Source organism: Oculina patagonica, chromosome 4 (assembly GCF_052425735.1).
Source record: "Oculina patagonica isolate OP01 chromosome 4, crgOcupat, whole genome shotgun sequence".
Lineage (NCBI taxonomy): Eukaryota > Metazoa > Cnidaria > Anthozoa > Scleractinia > Oculinidae > Oculina > Oculina patagonica.
The window spans coordinates 48649573-48669509 of NC_135761.1; the positions used below are offsets into that span (position 1 = coordinate 48649573).

The 19937-nt window shown below is 38.6% G+C and overlaps 1 protein-coding gene across 3 annotated transcripts in view; it reads right to left on the reverse strand.

Moving 5' to 3' along the window:
* Window positions 1–19597, reverse strand: part of LOC144652482 (condensin-2 complex subunit D3-L-like) — a 43746-nt gene extending 24149 nt beyond the window's left edge. For all 3 annotated transcript variants that reach the window (XR_013570548.1, XR_013570547.1, XM_078512495.1), the window contains exons 1-16: window positions 19334–19597; window positions 17938–18023; window positions 14332–14407; window positions 13313–13390; window positions 12610–12684; window positions 9983–10131; window positions 7259–7398; window positions 6025–6070; window positions 5383–5439; window positions 4014–4129; window positions 3371–3482; window positions 2825–2911; window positions 2463–2535; window positions 1956–2046; window positions 1101–1243; window positions 441–529 (exon numbers count right to left, since the gene is read on the reverse strand). Coding sequence is in view for 1 of the 3 variants with exons in the window: in XM_078512495.1 (XP_078368621.1) it covers window positions 441–529; window positions 1101–1243; window positions 1956–2046; window positions 2463–2535; window positions 2825–2911; window positions 3371–3482; window positions 4014–4129; window positions 5383–5439; window positions 6025–6070; window positions 7259–7398; window positions 9983–10131; window positions 12610–12684; window positions 13313–13390; window positions 14332–14407; window positions 17938–18023; window positions 19334–19574 (1659 nt within the window). In the remaining 2 variants the exon portion in view is untranslated. The remainder of the gene's footprint in view (window positions 1–440; window positions 530–1100; window positions 1244–1955; window positions 2047–2462; window positions 2536–2824; window positions 2912–3370; window positions 3483–4013; window positions 4130–5382; window positions 5440–6024; window positions 6071–7258; window positions 7399–9982; window positions 10132–12609; window positions 12685–13312; window positions 13391–14331; window positions 14408–17937; window positions 18024–19333) is intronic.
* Between the last annotated feature and the right edge of the window lie 340 nt (window positions 19598–19937).

Here is a 19937-nt window from a genome sequence, read left to right on the forward strand (position 1 = left end):
AAGAACCTGTTAGGCTAAAATTTCATTTTTAAGCACCCTTCACATAAGAACCATTTTAGGCTAAAATTCTAAAACAGGTTCTTATTATTGTTCTTATTTGGACATTTTTTAAGAGGAACTTTGACATTTTATCATGTTATGTTGTTTTGTATACAAGATTTATTGGGAATTATAGTGAAGGTTACAGTATAGGTTTGATTTTAACAGAATCAGATTAAAATAGTGTAGTATTTTGCTTACCGAAGCCTTCAAGAATACTGTTATTGGACATTAAAGACCAGATCATTTAAAAATTCTACTTTATTTCTTGAACAAAAGTTAAGAACCTAAATAAGAACCTAGTTAGCCTAATTTTACACTAAATACCATTTCTATAAGAACCTGTTTAGGCTAACTTGAAAAAACCAAGGTTCTTATACGCAGGTTTTTACTGTATTCACCTGTAGAGCAGCTTTCCGAACACCAACTTTCTCATCACATGTTCTTCTTCTAATTATTGAGCCAATGGTTCTTGTCTCTGCTTGCTGATCTGATAAACAATTTACAAAAAAACCTCTAACAAGAGCTCTGATTTACTCTTTGCTGAATGCATCAATCAATGAACATATTATTTAGTTGTTAGATGTGGCTAAATATTTACGTAGCTAAATATAATTTAGGCAAAGTTAAACTTGAGCAGAGCTGGCCAGTGGTCTCCGCCGTTGCTGCATGTGGCCTACGGGGCGGCCTTGGGGGCTTTGCAGGGGCTCCCCCTTTGTGTTTTCTTTCAACATTGCCTTCGCATTATTGCCTTGCTTGCTTTGCAATATACTGCTTGCCAATCGTATTGGATCACTCGCTGCGGATTTTTTGCTCCCTCTCCTTACCAGCCCTATGGGGTAGCAGGCAGTATTGGTATATCAGGTAGGTATTAATATAGGTAAGCATCTTCACTGAGTTTACTCAGTGTGACGGTGTCGGTTAGTGGCTGCTCTAGGGGTGGTTCCCGCTGCCAGGGTTGCCATGGATACCTCCTCTCTGCTGCTTGCAGCTGGCCCCCCACTAACCTTTAAGGCACCAGCTCCCAAGGCTCATCATTAGCAACGAGTTTAATAGCTTACCATTAGTTTGCCTGTTTAATGTTGGTGTGCCATCCGCTGGTCTTTGTAGTGGCTCAAGGAGTGTTTCTTTCACTCTTGTTACTAATGAACTGTTTTCTGATGTCGCACACTGAGCAAAGTACTGCAAAGCTTTGGCACGAACCCTGAAAATGACAACAAAACTATAACAAAACTCAAAAAAACTACCCAAGAAAAGACTGACTGACTGATGGATGAACCAACAAAGGGACGAACAGACAGGCAAGCAGGTAGGCAGGCTGGCTAGCTAGCTGGATGACTGGCTGACTGACCGACTGACCGTCTTACCGAATGACTGACTGAATGACTGACCGATGGACTGACGGACTGACCAACTGACTGACTGACTGACAGACTGAACAACTCACCAACTGAATGACTGACCGACTGACTGACTGACCGACTAGCTGACTGACTGAGTGACTGACTGAGTGACTGACTGCTGACTGACTGACTGGTTTACTGACTGACTGACTGACTGACTGATTATGGACTGACTGACTGCTGACTGACCGACGGATCGACTGACTGACCGACTGACTGACTGACTGACTGACTAGCTGACTGACTGACTGACTGACTGATCGACTGAGTGACTGCTGACTGACCGACGGACCGACTGACTGACCGACTGGACTGACCAACCAACCAAATGATGACAAGACTGAACAACAGCCTGACACCTGACCAAACAAACTACCAGCCAGCCAACTGCCCAGCTTACCAAAATAATTAAATGACTGAGGAATTTAGTCTGGATCAACTTCTGGAAACTCTTGCCGACCACCTCACTTAAGTTGAATGCATCACAAGAATGGTTTGCTACCAAACACTTACGTTGGTGCTTTATCAGAACATCGAGCAATAACAATGTCCAGCAAGAACTTCTTACTGAGTAGCTTCTTCATGTTTTCATTTGGGGAATTCTCTGTTTTAAAAAAAATTGAGAATGACAAATGAACAAAACAGAAACATAACATAAATGTACAATATGTACACAGCATGGTTTTCATTGAGTGTCTTGAAAGTTAAATTTTGAATTTGCTTTGGCGGGGACATGTCCCAGGGACATGTTGCAGCGACACATCCCCTCGTGTGTGATAATTTTTGGCTCATGCAACACAAATTCCTGCAACATCTTGTCCCTGCGACACATCCCACGAAGTTCAACAAGTTGAACCCTGTGCAACATGTCGCAAGGACAAAATTGCTCACACAAGGGGACATGTCGCCAGAACATGTCCCCACGTATGCGGGGACCTTACATGTGTTATGTTGCACATTTCTCAACCCCAACCAAGATGGAAGTGGTCTGGCTAATGCAAAGTTACATTGTTTACTTACCATTTGAAAGAGGTCTGTCAGGATCAACTAACAGTAGCGAAATAACATCCAAGGCAAAAATTCTGTAACTTATCTGAAAGTAAAACAACATTCAGTCAAGTTTATGAGAAACAATATTGTGAGGCAACAGCTGTATAAAGTTCTTTAGCAAGCTCAGCCACTCAGAAGATTTAATTTCCTTAATTTCTAGTCCAATATATTTTTTTAATATTGTACCAAGTAAAGTTATTTAGCCTGTCCACAACTCTTTCTCAATCACGGCATCATAAAAATAAAAAATCTCTTATTGACCAAGCTTGCTCAGCCCCCAGCCCTCATGCTTAGTAATAAGATATATTAATTTGCATTTCAGTATTCAGTACCTTGGCATTTTTAGAATACTTGTGTATCCATTCAATAAGACTGGCAAAAAGTCTGACTGGGAGAGTTCTTACAATGTCAAATACTGCCTGTAAGATAAAAATGCCTATTAACAAAGAATGGGCACAATTTGTGACTATAAAAAAACAAACATTGTGTACTGTCTGCGATAAATATTTAATTCTTCACACTTGTAACACAATTTTCATGGCCATCACTGTGAAAACACAAATAAAACAAGTTGATACTTCTTTACCAAATAGGCTGATTGACCACACTAACCACCTACCCACCAACCAACAACTGAACTGACCAACTGACTAATGGAGAGATGGACAGACAGATGGATGGAGCAATGAACAGACAGACAGACAGACAACTAGACGGGCTGACTGAATTTCCCTGACCTTTTTGCAAAATTCCATAACTTGGCGCAAGTTTCTCTGACCTTAGAAACCATCCCTCCAGCTATTCTTGACATCATGAAACCCTGAAGAAATTTAGTTTGACTCAGACAGTATGGTACCTTCAGTTTGATCACCTCTCACCTTAGCCACAATGCTCCTGTACTCCGCCCGCTCAGGGCACTTGGTACAGAGGTGTTGAACAAGAACTTGGACAGCACTCAACACATCTTCACCCCCCTTACTGGCCATATGACTGAAAATCAAATAGCAAGCAGAAAAAAGTAAACCATACATGTAAGTGCTGTTACTTACTATACACAGCCAAATAATTATTATTAATTAGCTGTTGTAGAGTGGTAGCATTGTAGGGAGAGTTATAAAAGTGAAGAAAATGGCTACCTGTATGTAAAGTTCATTTGAGTCATAACGACAAATTATTGTTGGATTAATATTTACCGGTATGTAGATATTTTCCATAAATTTCCTACAAGGAAATCGTGAATGATTTGTAAAACACTCTTTATTTGTCCTAATAGGGGAACAGAGTATCCATCTTGAGGTCAATGCAGATTTATTATCCCTGTAAGTTTTTTATTGCAGGGGGTATAATTCTGGGTGTAAAACACTCTGGCACCACCAGACACAACTCCCAAGGGAAACAAAAAATTTTTCCCAGTGACCAGTACTTGTAGACAATTCCAAAGCAGGGATTGTTAAAAACCTTAACATTGGCACTGCACAAAAAGACAGTTTATCAAGTTAAAACTAGTACACTGATATTTACCAGATAAACTCGACAGCTTGATCCTTTATGGTCTGAACATCTCTAGTGACTACACCATTACTTGCTACTGACCCTCCAAACACCATAAGCACATTTGAAATCAAGTGTTTTAAAACCTGCAACAATTTATTGCACTTCAAATAAAATCAATATACACCTATACCTTTACAATAACAACTTACAGTGTTTTGGGGAATTGCCTAAGTTTTCTTTTTTGTTTTAAAACTATAATTTAGTCAGCAGAAAGCTTGCCTGGGCCTTTGCACAGTGGTCAGGTGAGCATGTCATAAAAAGTAACTTGCCCGACAGAAATATCCGCTTTTACTGGACAACAAAACAGGACATTTTTTCACAGCCTGTATGATGTAGCCCCCCCCCCCCCGCTTTTTTTATTTTTTATTTAATTTCTTGCAGTGATGGGAGCATGCCTCCCTTTGCAAGACCCCCCAATATGTAGATGTAGATGTAGATGAATGTTAACAATATTTAAACAAGATTGTGCTTGTTAACCCTGGTTTCATGTACAGTAGTTGTGACATTGGCAGCATTTTTTTTCTAGTTGAAATCTGGTGCATCCTTTTATAAGATAACTTTATTTATACACGGTTTTTCCATCAGTCAATTAAGTTACTGGACTATCTACCTATCTAACTAACTACAAAAATTTAATAACAACAAATTCAAAATAACAAAAGAAAAGTCTGCTTTTCATGGAGGCCGTGTCTAAAATTTACTTAAAATTTAGATATTACTTTAAACTGTGCCAACTTAATTTAGATTTGAAATCGGCCAGTGAAGATGCTTGTCTTAGGTCTACAGGTAAGTTGTTCCACAACTGAGCTCCGCTGTACGAAAAACTTTTTTTGAGATAATCAGTTCGAGGTTGTGGAAGAACTAATTTGTTTTCGGTATTCCTTAAACGATAAGCACTAACATCGTCACGATATACGAATCTTGATCTCAGATAATCAAGAGTCATACCATGTAATGTTTTATACATTAGGATAGACTTCTGTTCCAATCTTTGATAATAGAGTCTTCGCCGCCATCTTCGGAACAAATCATCTAAATTACTATCATAGCTCGCAGACATTAGGGTACGAGCTGCGCGGTTTTGAAGCCTTTGCAGTTTTTCAGCAAGGCCCTTGTTACAGCTTCCCCACACTTTGTTGCAATAATCAAATTGTGGTTGAATAAGGCTATTATAAACTTTGATTAAAATATTAAATGGAGTGAGATGCCGAATTCGTTTAATTGCACCAATGGCACAAGCTATCTTCTTCTTATCTACAATTTCATGCAAAAGATAGCAGATTATTGGGGTTTTCAATAGAAAACAAATGTCAAACAACTCATGATTCAAACCTACAGTGCGAGTTATAGCTCCAACATCACCATGAAGTGGTGAACAGAGAACACCAAGACCCTGCAAAACGAAGAAAAAGTCTACTCCTACATCTATTTTCACAAGTACTTGTTCATTATTTACAGTAGGATTTGAAACCGCCCTCCCCCCAACACCCTTCAAAGGATCTTGCTGGGTTTTCAAAACAAGCTGGCGACTGCCGGAGTTCCACCAGCTACTTGATTATATGTCGCATGTTACTCTGGTCATAGCAATCAGCTTACAACAAACAAGCTTGGCTTGTCAGAGCTGCCTTCTCTTCCAGTCGTGACATCTACTTCAAAACATTTTGAAACCCGGGCTGATCTTGAATAGAAATCAGCCTTCTGATCCAAAAGTAAAGCTCTGAGCCTTGAAGTAAATAAATTTACTTGTCACAAAATCCAGAATGTCGTAGTTTCCTCATTACTTTTTTATCAATTTTCATGCCCCTCCATCAACTGAAGATGGAGAAGGAATTGCGATTAAGTCACACTTCAATATGATACAAAGAAAGTGAAAAGAAAATGTTATTAGCAGTTCTTGCTGCTACAAAACAAAATAACAAAAAATTTTAAATGCAGTGAAAAAATAAATAAATAAATAATAATAATAACTGTTACTTACAATGTATGCCAAGGAAGCAATAGACTTGATCGAATAAATTTGGTTCCTAGAGGGAAGAAATTCAAATAATTATCATCTTAAGACACTGAATTAAATGCTATAAATTCTAGAGCTACTTAACTATTGAAAGCATTGCAAAACTTTAGTTTTTTTTAACTTATCTCCAAAGGTGTGGGATGCTCATCCATCCCAAATTACCCCCAGTATCTTCTTGTTTAAAGATGACCAGCAAGAAAGTCTACTTGTCCAGACCAGTCAGATGGGAGTTGTTTCAAGCCTTGTCTATCCGAAGTCCAGTGTAACTATCATTAGGCCACAATGCCTCCCCAAAAATGCTTTTTAGTTTGAACAAGACTGCAATATTGGTAGGGCCGAATTAAGCGAGGGGCAGGGCGGGGGGGGGGGGGGGGGGGGCAGGCAGTTGCCCCCACCAGAAAACTAAATTTCTAAAATAGTGTTTGATTTTGCTGGGCTACCGGTATTTCTTGTAGCTATATTGGAGTTTGCTCCCGCAGCGGAGTTAAGTGGAGTTTGCCCCCGCAGACAAAAAATCCTAGGTACGGCCCTGATTGGGCATCATAAATGTGGTTATTACCATTACAGTGAAACCCCGCTTTACGGACACCCGCTTAATACGGACACCCCGGTATTACGGACAGTTTCGTTGGTCCCGACGAAAACCTCATACATTTTCTCTTAAATTAACCCGCTTAATACGGACTCCCGTTAATACGGACAACGGACACTTTTCCGTGTCGCGAGTGACAAACTGCCATACATTGTCAACCCCGCCTTAAGGACACTGTTTATCTGTGCACTGTCAAATTTCATTGTCGCGATTATTTGCTAACTTTACCCTGGTCAAATAATGACAGAATTCGACGAGTTAAAACGATTTTATTACAAAAAGTAGCTTAATAGCGTGACTTTCAAAGGTTTTGACGAATCTTCAGTCCGCCTGGTTGTGTCGCAAGCTAAAAACTTTTGTGCAAAGTTAAATTACCGACTTTTTCAGTAGAGTTTCAGTTGCAGTTGCAAAGGAAACTTTATAGAACACGTTCGGTTGCTGTGGAAATGCGTTTTATTTCTTGTTCATCGATAAAACGTGTGTCCGTGACTTTTTTCTGAGACCCCGCTTAATACGGACACCCCGTTAATACGGACAATTTGGCATGTCCCCTTGGTGTCCGTATTAACGGGGTTCCACTGTACTACAGAGATAGCATAAACCTACCCATTGGCAGGAAAATCAAACGTGATTTGTTCAACTGGCACGGCTTCAAGTCGTGTAGTTTCCACAAGCAACTGAATGACATGGTGGACAGCTTGATCAGAATCTTTGAGAGAGTAGCCATTAAACAGCACTACTGCATCCTGCAGAAAATCAATTGTTCAAGTGAGGACAAGTTGAAAGTCCCAAGGTCAAAATATTAATTATGGGAATTACCAGTATCTGAGAGGCATAGGCGTACGAGGCGGGGGGGCGAGGGGGGCTGCAGCCCCCCCAGAGCCAAATTTTTTTCGGGCAAAATGCTGAGAATTCGGGCAACAAGCCGCATAAAAAATAGAAAATAACTTTTAAGCAGAAAAATCTCAACATTACAATTAAAACAAATTCTGTCAACAGAAAAAGTATTGGAAATACACCGAACTTTGTGGTTCAAAAGTCCAAATTTCTCATTTATCTGCTTTAGTTTTCTCTCGCAAATTGCTATAATCATATTCGATTTTTCTCGCAAATTCTTCGTGACCCCTCAGTTTGATTGAGTTGCAATCAACTTTTCTATAGCTTGAACGTTTGTGTGCAGTGGCCCCAGTTTAAGACCTTGAAACAAAGCTGCGATACGGTTACAAATGTCATGAATGCTTTTGACTCAAATGGTAAGTTGTCAGGGCTAACTCAAAACTTTCAACAAAATGTTTATAAACCTATTCATGTGCAAATGTTTCACACGCTTTTTTTTATATAACTTTCAAATGGGGGAAAACAATGTAAATTGCCTCCGAAAAATACTTTTATTTTGCTGAACTTAAGTGAATAAAAAAATATATTTCAGAAGAAAGAGGATTCAGTGCATCGACACCTTCAGGCAACGCCACGAGATTATTAAAGAACTATCGTTTCCTTTGAGCAACCAGGCAATGTTTGTACACAACTATTTCAACGCACATTTTTCTGTCCATTTCGTATGCCTGTTATTCGGCTTTCAACCCATGCCCTTTCTTTCGGGCTATAAGGTCTCCGCCCCCCGGGTCCGAAGGTGTCCGTACGCCTATGCTGAGAGGCCATGGGTTCGATTCCCGTCGGGGACTCAGATTTTTTCTTTGTCCCACGCTCGTGTCATGTTGAACAATTTCTTCATTATTTATCACCGAGCTTAAAATTTACCATCTTTATTATTTACTACAAATTTGATGATTTCGACATTGCTGATCCTAGCAGTATGCAGGACGCGTGTCACATATCAACCTAGTAAATGGCCCAGCTCTCAACGAGTCTCTCGTAGCTCAGTTGGTTAGAGCACCCAACCGGTATCTGGGAGGCCATGGGTTCGATTCCCGTCGGGGACTCAGATTTTTTCTTTGTTCCACACGCTCGTGTCATGTTGAACAATTTCTTCATTAAAATCTCCTTGCTGTTCATTATACATGTTTTGTCAACTTAGTTGTATGAATCTGTTGGGACATCAAATGTTTTTTTCCCTGTCACTGGCCTGTTCTTAAGCCGAGTTTACTCAGGCAATTTTTACGAGACAATTTTTATGTGACAAAATATATTTGATTGAGAAGATGGCACAACAATAACTTGTCAACAGTTCAAAGTTTAGTGCACCAGTAATGACTTTGGAGAGCAGAGATATGCAGAAACACATACGCAATGCTGTTGCAATATTTTCCACATTCTATGTGACAAGTTGTCTACACATGCAATTTTTTGTATACAGGGGTGAGAACTTTTAGTTGTCACATAAAAGCTAACACGTCATGATTGTCCAAGTATTATCAAAAAGCATTGCCCAATTTCCTCTATGGTGTGCACATGCAGGGAATCATGGTAGTTGTATTCATCAAACCATGCACAAGACTTTTCGAAATAAAACCCTACTAACCCAAACAGGGTGACCCTATTCGGAGGAATGGCGGAATGACGGAACGGCGATAGTATAATGCCCTAACCAACAAACAGCTAACTGCAAGCAAACTGGAGTGAAGCTGACCGCAAGCAAACTGAGGTAAAGCTAACTGAAAGCAAACTAGTGTCATTCCGTCATTCCGCCGAATAGGATCACAGGGCTGCAAATAACAGTCGGTCATCGGACATTGGCTGCAACAATGAATAAAAATCTGTCTGAACACAATTTTGATTTGTCCAACCAAGATGGTGTCTTAGTAGGACATATGTCCTTTCAAGTGTAAAAAAAATATATTTGCAGCCCTGCGATCAACCCAAACAAGCTTTAGCATGCCTGAGATCACTTAATAATAATAATAATAATAATAATAATAATAATAATAATAATAATAATAATCGAATGTTAATCCAGGATAGCCCTTCAGTACATGCATACTGTTATCAACAGGGTCCTGCTGATTAGAAATTAAAAATTACTAAAATTACTAATTATATAATATACAATGAAAATTGTGTAAAAAGCAGATCATGCACTAAGTTAAAAACCTTAAAAAACTACAATAAAATATTACAAGTAAAAATCGTCCAACGCTTTCCTAAATAAAAGTCTAGAATAAATGTTTCTTAAATTCAAAGGTAAAGAATTAAAAATCGAGGCACCTATAAAATAAAAACTATGGCGTGCAAAATCAAGTTTGACTTTGGGCAGTTTTGCTGTTTTCCCGTTGTTTCTAGTGTTGGCGTTATGATGTAATCGTTCAAAGTAATTTTTAAACGGAGAACACACAGTTCCATTAAAACAATCAAAAATTTTGTGATATTCACCTGTAGTAATGACAACAGTTTGACTTTCACATTAGCTTTGGCTTGTTCAGTGTTGATCTGCCCATGGACTTCATCATCCTCATCATCACTGCCGCCATCGTCATCATTATCAGAAGCATCCTCTATCTCCATACGATCATCCTCATCTTCTACAAAGGAATTAACATTACCCTATAGTGCCAAGATATGACTTACTTATAAAGCTTACTATAAATCTTCTAAAAAAGAAAAATGTCCAACTCTGATCATGTCCAAAAGAGCTGCCTGACCAAGCAGTAAGAAAATTTAATATTCTTTTTTCTCTAGATTTTTGTCTGTTTTTTTTTTTTTTAATAAATTTATTTAATATCACACATCTTACAGAAGGAAAAATACACTTACAAAGTAAAAGAAAACCTAACTAACAAAAAATTTATGTGCTGCTTAAATAAAATTAAATATTTATCTTTATTCTCAAATTATTAACAAGTGAATACATTATGCAAACCTGCAAGACATACAACAGAGATCTAATCTAGGTTAGCAGTAAGAGCCCTGGGAAGGTCTGCATTCAGGACGTGGCCCAACAAGCCAGAACTTATTATGGTTTCCATAGCAGCAAGCAACTAGAAGTAATTCTTCCTCCCCCTAGATGGGATGCTAGTCCATCACAGGGTTCCCACCCCCCACCCCCTCCAGCATTTATTAACCAGTACCCATTTATACACCTGGCCCCAGTTGGATAATGCTATAAATCACTTGCCAGTGGATAGCACAGTATGTTTTGTTTAGACTTATCCACTGGATAGCGATTTATCTGGGGGACAGTGTTATCCAAACTTTGAACAACTGGGCCCTGTGTGGAAAGAAGCACTATGAGAGAAAAGTGCCTTGCCCAAGAATACAACAAAATGGGTAATTGTGAAGAACAGCTCCCGCTAACCGACTGTCGGTCGTCTGTCGGTCGTCTGTCGGCCGACAAACGGCCGACTGTCGGCCGTTTGTTGGCCGTCTGTCGGCCGTCTGTTGGCCGTTTGTCGGCCAACAGACGGTCGTCTGTCGGCCGACAACCTGCCGACAGGTTTTGGCTATGATGTCGGCCAACTGTCGGCCGACAGCCGGCCGACAGGCGGTGATCTGTCGGTAAGGTGTCGGTAAGATGTCGGTAAGATGTCGGTAAGTTGTCGGTTATACGGTAACACTAACCTTTTTGTTTCTTTATGTTTTTCCTCCGTAAAGGACCCCAAAATTTATGAGAAATTGAAAGGAAAGGTATATATTCCTGAGTTTCGGTTATCACAGCCGAAAACTAGCTTCTGCGTTGCCGAAATCGACCGGAGAATTTACGCGAACACAGCTACTCCATTTATCTCCGCCATATTGGATTGGTTAACTTAGTCTCATTCCCCCTCGGATTTTTATACAATTTTCGTTTCATGTGACGTATCGCAAGTATCTTTTCTTATGTTTCATGTAGTGTATTAATGTTTGTTATCATAAATTAACTTTATTGTTGGTCATTTACTTTTATAGACTTGGTGGCTCCTAAAGGAGCCGTTTTTGACGAAGTGAAGTCAAACTTCACTTTTTCAATATGAGTATGGAGTCAGATTAAAAGGAAACTGAAGGCGATGAACGGCACTCAGAGAGAGAGAATTCCTGGATACCTGGATGAGTTCAACTGGCGAAAATGTTTCCCAGGCGATCCTTTCGACAACGTGTTAGCTGGCATTGCTGAGTTCTATCATCCAAACTAAGTTCACTTAGTTTGATGAAAAAAAACCGGCTCCTTTAGGAGCCACCAAATAAATGAAAGTCTTGACCAACGTGTGTGATATGTTTGTTGTTAACGGGAATAAGGGTGGCACGCGTCTAAATCAATTATCACAGCACGCGCTAAATCAATTATCAAATTACACTGTATTGCGTATAGAAATTAGAAAAACGTAATTCAATAGGCGTCCGTGTAACATTTCCTTTTTACATATAAATTCTGAAGAGAAATGAAACTATTTACGCTGCAACCTGCAATGCAAACAGAGAAAAAAGTTAAAAGGTAAACATTATTTACTCTTACATGACATACATGTACCATGAAGGGGTCGCAAAGGATTCTAGGGCGACTTCAGCGAGTGCGTGTGTGGAGAAGTTTTTGCACTGTTTTGGCCTGAGTTTTGGATAAAATCATCTTCGAACGTGATTTCATTGCTTGCCTTATGCACTTAAAGCTACGTAGGTGATAGATTTATAAAAGATTGAAGTTTGTATAAAAGAAAATCTTGACGAGGAGTCGATTTGTTTTGTAGTAAGTACCGTAGTACAATGAAATACAATGTTTGTAAGTCCTATCTGTTTTAATCGCTTTCTGCGTCGGGCTTACTTCTGTGTTTACTGCTCAGTTTTACAGTAAAATGTCTGTTTTGGGAAGCTGTCGGTAACCTGTCGGTGGGCTGTCGGTGCCCTGTCGGTAGTGTGTTGGTAACCTGTCGGCCGACAGTCGACCGACAGTCGGTTAGCGGGAGCTGTTCTTCACAATCACCACAAAATGACCCCAGCCAGGGCTTGAACAGGCAGTGAACTAACCACAAGGCCACCATGCCTAAGAGTAAAAGGGACAGTGGTAATCAAACCACTCTGTATGCTCTTACCACCTCTTCCACGTCTTGCCTTTGCTTTACGCCCTGTTGAAGCTGCTTCTTCTTGTCTCTTCCTCTTGTTAGTTTCTGATGTTAACAAATGTACACAAAATTAACAACTGATTTGAGGTTGTAATAGTCACCATAGCAAAGTACCAAGTTTTAACCTCAAAGTTTCCATCTTGCTTTCAGTTCAAATTCTCTTTTTCTTTCATAGAAAGCACTTGATTGCTTGTTATACAAAAGGTTGATAACTGCGTTTTGTCATCATCATCATCATCATCAGCCGTCCTTGTTGCAACATGGGATGCATAAGGCTTTTACAGTCTCTCTCCAGCAGAAGTCATATCATGCTTTTACTTTTTGAATAAGACTACTTTTCAGATGGATTGAAAATAACTTTTAAAATTTTTGTAAGATCCTTCAAAGTCCCTGAAAATCATGTTTTGGCCCTTAGTTAAATAATAAGTACTACATATGTCATTGAGAAACTTTTTAGTGCTTGCATGATCCAAATTGTGCTTGAAATCATTTTATTAACAATGGCTACTTGAAAGTCAGAGAAAAATGGTACAAAAAATATTTGACTCTGAAGATGACTTCTTCTCAGGTTGTTGAAACATCAGTCACCAACAACAGTTCTTCTCAGAACTTTTCTTCCCCGGATGATCACACAATGCAACCAACTAAATATTAAGTTTAAATCTGTACTTACCTTTCTGGGGCCAGAGTCGCAAGACAACCAAAGCTTTCTGGAAAAACAAGGGATGGAAAACTTTGTATGCTCCACTGCCTGAAAAAGAATGTATAAATAACTGACTGCTCCAGATGTCAACATGAGTTACATAGACTATAGTACATCACAATAAAAATTAGAGCATGGTTCACACTCTTTTGAGCTTTTGAAATTTCATGACTTTCCATGACCTTTTCCATGACTTTTCAATGTTTTCCATGACCTAAATTTGACCATTTTTTTTGGAAATTTTCAAAAATTATCTTGATTTCAGGTACGTTTTTACCCTTTTCCTCACAAAAAATAACCTGCCTAATTTATTTTGTACAATCAATACCATTTTACACGACTTTCCATGACCAACAATTAAATTCCATGACTTTCCAGGTTTTTCATGACCCATACAAACCCTGTTCAAGGCTGAAATTTGTACATTTTAAGTACGGTGAATGGTAATCATCACTGTAAATTTGTTAAATTAATAATCGTTAGGAAATAAATAGAGGATATTACATGGTTGCGCGGAGATATGAAATTTATCTTCGAGTGTTCAAATCGATATCTCACGGGTGAGTGCAGCGAACGAGTGGGATATCGATTTGAACACGAGAAGATAAATTTCATATCTCCAAGCAAGATTTTCCGAAGATTTCCGACCATTGTCCGAAGATTTCCGAATATTTTCAAAATGTTGTCCGAAGGTCGTACGAATGTTTCCAAACATTTTCCGAACTTTTCCGAAAATTTCTGAAGATATCCGAAGACTGCCGACGATTGCCGAAGATTGCCGAGGAAGTTCCGAGATGTTTCGACTTAATATCGATTTTCTTTGGCTCATTCAGCATTGAAACAGGGCAAACTTGTCAGAAAATGTTCCGAAATCGATATCTTCACATGTGAAAATAACATGTTATTTTCACATGTGAAGATATGATTTTTTCGTGCGAAAGATTTCCTGGTATTTCATTGATGTTTATATAATAAAGTGCTTTTCTCACCTGGTATTTGCACCAAGACAATGTAAATGTTGGCTGCCAAAACACAACTCTCAAGTTTAGGTCCAGCATTAGATGTCTGTAAATCAATGATCACAATATTAAGCATTGGTACAATTTCTAGGTGACTACAATTCCATAACATAAGAGCAATACAAAAGTTAATATGACAGCGTATAGGAAGAAAAATTTGCTACGGTTTAACAGGGTCCCTGATACCATAAAAGCTCTTTCTGTCTCCCCCCCCCGCTTTTTAATGACCACCCCCAATACATCACCTGTCTGAAAGGTCAAATTTTTAATAAGCCTCCACCCTCCTAAATCTCTATCAGTCCCCCTATCCAGAATAGTACATCACGGCAATTTAAAGCAAGCAAATTAAAGTCATTGTTTCACCACCTTTACTTATTATGGAGCTTTTTTGCGAAAATGTGTTACCAAGCAGCAGTAAAACATAAATACCGTATTTATTCGATTAAGCGCCCAACGTCGAATAAGCGCCCACCTCGAATAAGCGCCCACCCTGAAAATAAGAAAAGGTAATAAGCGCCCAGCCTCGAATAAGCGCCCACCCCTCCTCCAAGAAAAAATAGGGCCCCAATGGGTCCATGTGTTTTGCTGCTAGAGCAAAGTCTTAGGGAACATGTTGATGAAAGACAAGTGAGTCGAGATTGAAATCCAACGTCTTTTATTGTCTGTCACTTGTGTGCAGGTTAATAATTGCACTTTATTATTCAACACATGCGCGCGCTGCCCATATATGGTCAAAATGTTAACGATATCTGTCATCCGTACATAACAGATATCCTGCGATATACGTAGGTTGCGAAGATTCGTCCGAAATCTTTCAAAGCGCTGCATAATTACAGTTTCTCTTTCTGCAAAATGTGTTTCGTTTACAATTTGTTGAATAATAAAACAATTATCCTGCTCAATCTTGCGGAATATCGTCTGATTTTAGCCAACTCGGCCTACGGCCTCGTCGGCTAAGTATCAGGCGATATTCCGCGCGATTTCGCAGGATAATTGTTAAATATTGTAGTCACTTTGTGTTAATTCAATCCTGATAATTTTACTGATCAATGTTATGTTGAAATCAAAGACAGCAAACATAATTTAATTACTAGTAAGTTAACGTAATGTCTGACATGATTGTCTCTTTGATAAAAAACAGTAACTCTTAACATTATAAAAAAATCTCAATGAACTCAATGTGATTCTTTTAGTGGCGTTATCTCACTGGTTACCGTTAGTTGTATTTGGAATCATTGTCACAATGGTAGCGTTTTAACAACAACGAAAAAGACAGAATCTATTGACCTTATAAGAACTCAATGTGATATATTTATTAGTGACAAGACAGTGGTTCTTTAACCACTTTCACCCAAATTAAACACTGGAACAACTAACTCTTAACAAACTTGTTGTGTCACCCTGAGTTAAATATGCAAAATTCAGAAATTATAAATAATCGCACGCGCACCGGCGTACAACAACAGAAAGACGGCGTTGAACGTAACGCAAAGTTCATTTTGAAAGCGAAAGTTTACAAATAATTATTATCATTCGTCAGTCATCCCTTCACGCATGAACACTCGTCGAATTTCAGTGTCTTCACAACAAGATCGGAAGATCGATAAGGACCAATTTTTGATTCTGGGAAAGTTTGTTTTCTTAAAGTTTTAGAAATTTGTGAAGTTGGAGGATTCACTGAGGACTGCGTAGCCGAAGATGCAGTGGCTCGCTGGACATCAAATTCTATTTTTCACGGCGTTTAATTAATCTTCACAAAATAAACATGTGGCGCCAGCGCGTCTGGCAGTCAAAAATTCATTTTTCAAAAAACTTTCCCTTTCCAGCTATTTTAGCGGGGCTTATACTATAGTACCTACCTGTCAGTCGTAGAAAAGCTGAAATTTAAGGATGAACTGTTTATTAAATGAAGACCGTATTATTTTTTAATAACTAGTAAACAAACTGGTCGCCACGCATTTAAACACGAACTGACGAATGTTGCATCTGATGCAGTGAATCTGGTGAATGAGAACTTCCTTTAATATTTCTTTGTTTTCGACGGTGTGCACCACTGAATAAGTTTCTTTCCCATTGTGATGTTACTAGTATTAATTCGTTTCTAGCTGTCTTTTATATAGCTCGAATACAGCTACAATTAGCGGTGCAGCCTACCAGCATGGTATATTCCTTTCCAGCTGTCTTTGCGTGACAAGTTACACGTTCATACATTTTATTTTAAAATATGAAGTTCAGAGTTAATACAGTACTAGTATGCTGTAGACAGTGTAGACAAGGTGAGGGTAAGTTTATTTTCAAAGCGAAAGTTTACAAACTGTGCACTAACCGGTCCTTTGGAGAAAATATTTATGACCTTCGGCGAGGTTCCAAGTCTTCGCTCTTTTCGTAAATGATGAAAACTGCAGAATAATTTTCTCATAAAACTGGAGTGGTCGCGCCACAGTTTGTTTTCTTTCCCAATGCGATATACTTTTAAATCGGTTTTCTGTTTTCCAACGTGTCCAACGTGGTTTGCGTTCGAATACTTTGGCCCGTAACTTCGAATGCGATCAGCGCTACGGTTCATTGGTTTCGATTTTGTTTGTTCATGGATTTGATTGACATCGGTAGTTCAGATTTCTCCTCTGTTACGGCACTTACACCTTACGGCACTTACGGCACAAACTTCAGCTCTCAATGTGTTTTGCTTGCAGCCATTGCGGCTGCAGCAAAACACAAAAACTGAAGTGTGCAAGAGGGGTATTGATTGACTAAGTACTACTAAGAGACTTCTCTGAAGACCGGAAACTTACAATGAAAAGCTAAAGTTCTCCTTTGATGCATCTTCTCGTGTTGTTATTATTTGATATTTTGCTGCAAAATAAGCTTACTGCTTGTTGAAAATGGTGGAAATTTTATAAGCACCCAGCCTCGAATAAGCGCCCACTCTCAAGGTCCAAAAATTTAATAAACGCCCAGGGCGCTTAATCGAATAAATACGGTAGGTTCACTTTATTTCTTAAATAGAGAGCCTGGCTGATGATATATGATTAAAAATAAGCTCCCCTCTCTATTAAGGCCATCTCAATAAAATGTTTCGTTTCCCATCGCCTCACCGACCCGTTTTTTTCAAAAAGTAAAAAAAAAATTCCAGATTCACTAGTCAAAGAAGCAAGTACTTTAATTTACAAGCACGTGATCTTGTTTTATTAACAACAATTCGTATGATGTGATGTCCTTGTCTTTATTAACATCGATACTACGTTTTTTAAGGGCTGTTTAGACATTTGATAGTTGTGTTAATATACATCTTTTATAACGAACAAAAAGACCACGTTTCCGAGTTGACTTTGTAAGTGTTTTCAAATTTTATTCTTTTTTTTTGCCCGACCGACGGACCCATCATCACAAGAGACGGGGCGATAGGAAACGAAACATTTTATTGGGATGGCCTAAGGGAAGTTGTCACCCAAATCTTAAGAGCCAGGGGCTCATGTTAAAACCACTTGTCCATCAACCTGGCTAAGGCTATCATAATACAAGGTGACTTAAAATGTAGAATATAATATAAAAAAAAGTAAACCTGCTATTTTGTACCTTATCACAGGACTCAATAAAAGAGTGAAGCACTGAAATTAGGACTCGGTGAGATAAATTGTTCTCTGAAAGAACCTTCCATAAACCTAAAAGAGATGGGAAGATTTTTATAACTATGTTACATTTAAACTTAATTGAGTGGTGTTTTTCAGAGCATCTTTCCTTCTGGGCAGGAAATGTTCAAGTGGAAAAGGTCAAGGATTTTGAGGGTTTTTCGAACTTTCACGAGTTTATATTTAGGGTGAGTCATTTTGGGGGTGTTGGGAAGGTTGAAAGATGAGATATTTTAATTTCTTGGTGTTCTGGACAGAATTCTATCCCAGAAATCAGGTAATAACTATGCATCTTTCCCATGTTGTCATTCACGTGACTAGGCATTGCACACATGCGAAGCTTTCCCCTTGACCTGCAAGGCACATTTCTTCTTTTTTCAATTTCATCAGATATTTCACTTAGCTTTTTGAAACTATGATTTGGACTAGAATAAAACAAGAACATCTGTGTTATTACACTTTGCAAATTATTATTGTAAAGCTTGACAAAATTAGGTTCAGTTTTTTTTCCAGTACTGTATGCTAGTCTTGTTTCTTGTAATAAATTGCAAATTGTTGTTCACTTGTTGTAATGCATAAATTACATGTCCGATTTTTCTACAGACATCCAAAACAGACTTTTTGCATTTTTGTTCATATAAGTTTTGTTTAAAGCCCTGGCCTGAAACAGTAACTCAAGTGGATGCAAGTAGTCACAAGTTGAACTTGCATACAAACTTGCGTTGGCTGACCAAACGGACTCACAAGTTTACTCGCAAGTGCACAAAAGTTGTCAAAAAAGCCATTTTAATGCTACTGTGTGTGCTACAATTAAGTACGTGAAGTAAATAGCAAGACTTGCGTTGACAGCAAAACAGTAAAAAACTTTCGCCAACATACATGCAAATTTGATCTCAACCAAAGTGAATACAAGTCATCGCAAGTGCAAGCAAGTCCTGGCCAAACGGAAATGCAAGTGGACACAAGTGACAAAAACTTGCGTCTACTAGCGCCTCTGTGTGGTCAGGCCTTAAATTATGTAAAATCACAGAAAGAAACTATTGGTAAGCTTATTTATAAACTTTCGTTCTCTTTTGCAACACAAATGGGTTTAAATTTACCATTTACATTGGGTATGTTTTCAATCAGACTTTGCCAAAGATCAAAGTTATAAATTGCAATATGTGCATGCTATTGTATGGGAAACCGATTTCAAATATTAAATTTCCATAAAACTGAAATTTACGTATTTGATTAAGCTTATTGACGTATTCTGTTACTGGACTGTTTTGCTCCTTTCGTTCAATTTTACTACACGGAGACCAATCTCAAAGAGCTGAAAAGAATATGATGAGAAAACTTGCCTTCATTTACACTGCCTTGAGCAACTGTAGTCGACGTCCACAGTCTTGAAACGACCAACAGCTCTTGCAGTTCTCGAACGAAGTATCCACAATCGAAAATGCTGCTTTCTAACACCTCCGGAACCCCTTGCGACTCAATAAAGTCAGAATTCCAAGCTTGATCGGCCCATTCTTTGGGAATGGAAGAGATTTGAAGGCGATTACAAGCTGAAATTGTCCGCTCTGTTATGGACGGAGCCATTTTGGAACGAACTTTAGCAGTTCCCGCCTTTTTTGTAGACGGCTTGGTAGCCGCTACCACGACAATAACAAGCTCTTCTAGGGTGGGGTTGAAGTAAGTTTGTCACAACTATAAAAGAGACTTGTAAATGCAGCCACCTAAAATTTAACCTGCGTTTTACACACCTTTTACAATGTAAAATGACTAAATTTATCAGCTTGATTAATTAAATTTCTCTAATGTAATTTAAATGTTAGACTAAACATACCAGATCGTAAAAAAACTGCTAAAAATATAAAAAAACGTTATCTATCTTGAAAATTCTTTTTGCTTTACCACTAAAACTTTATAAAAACGTACATTCTGTTTTCTGCGCTATTAGTC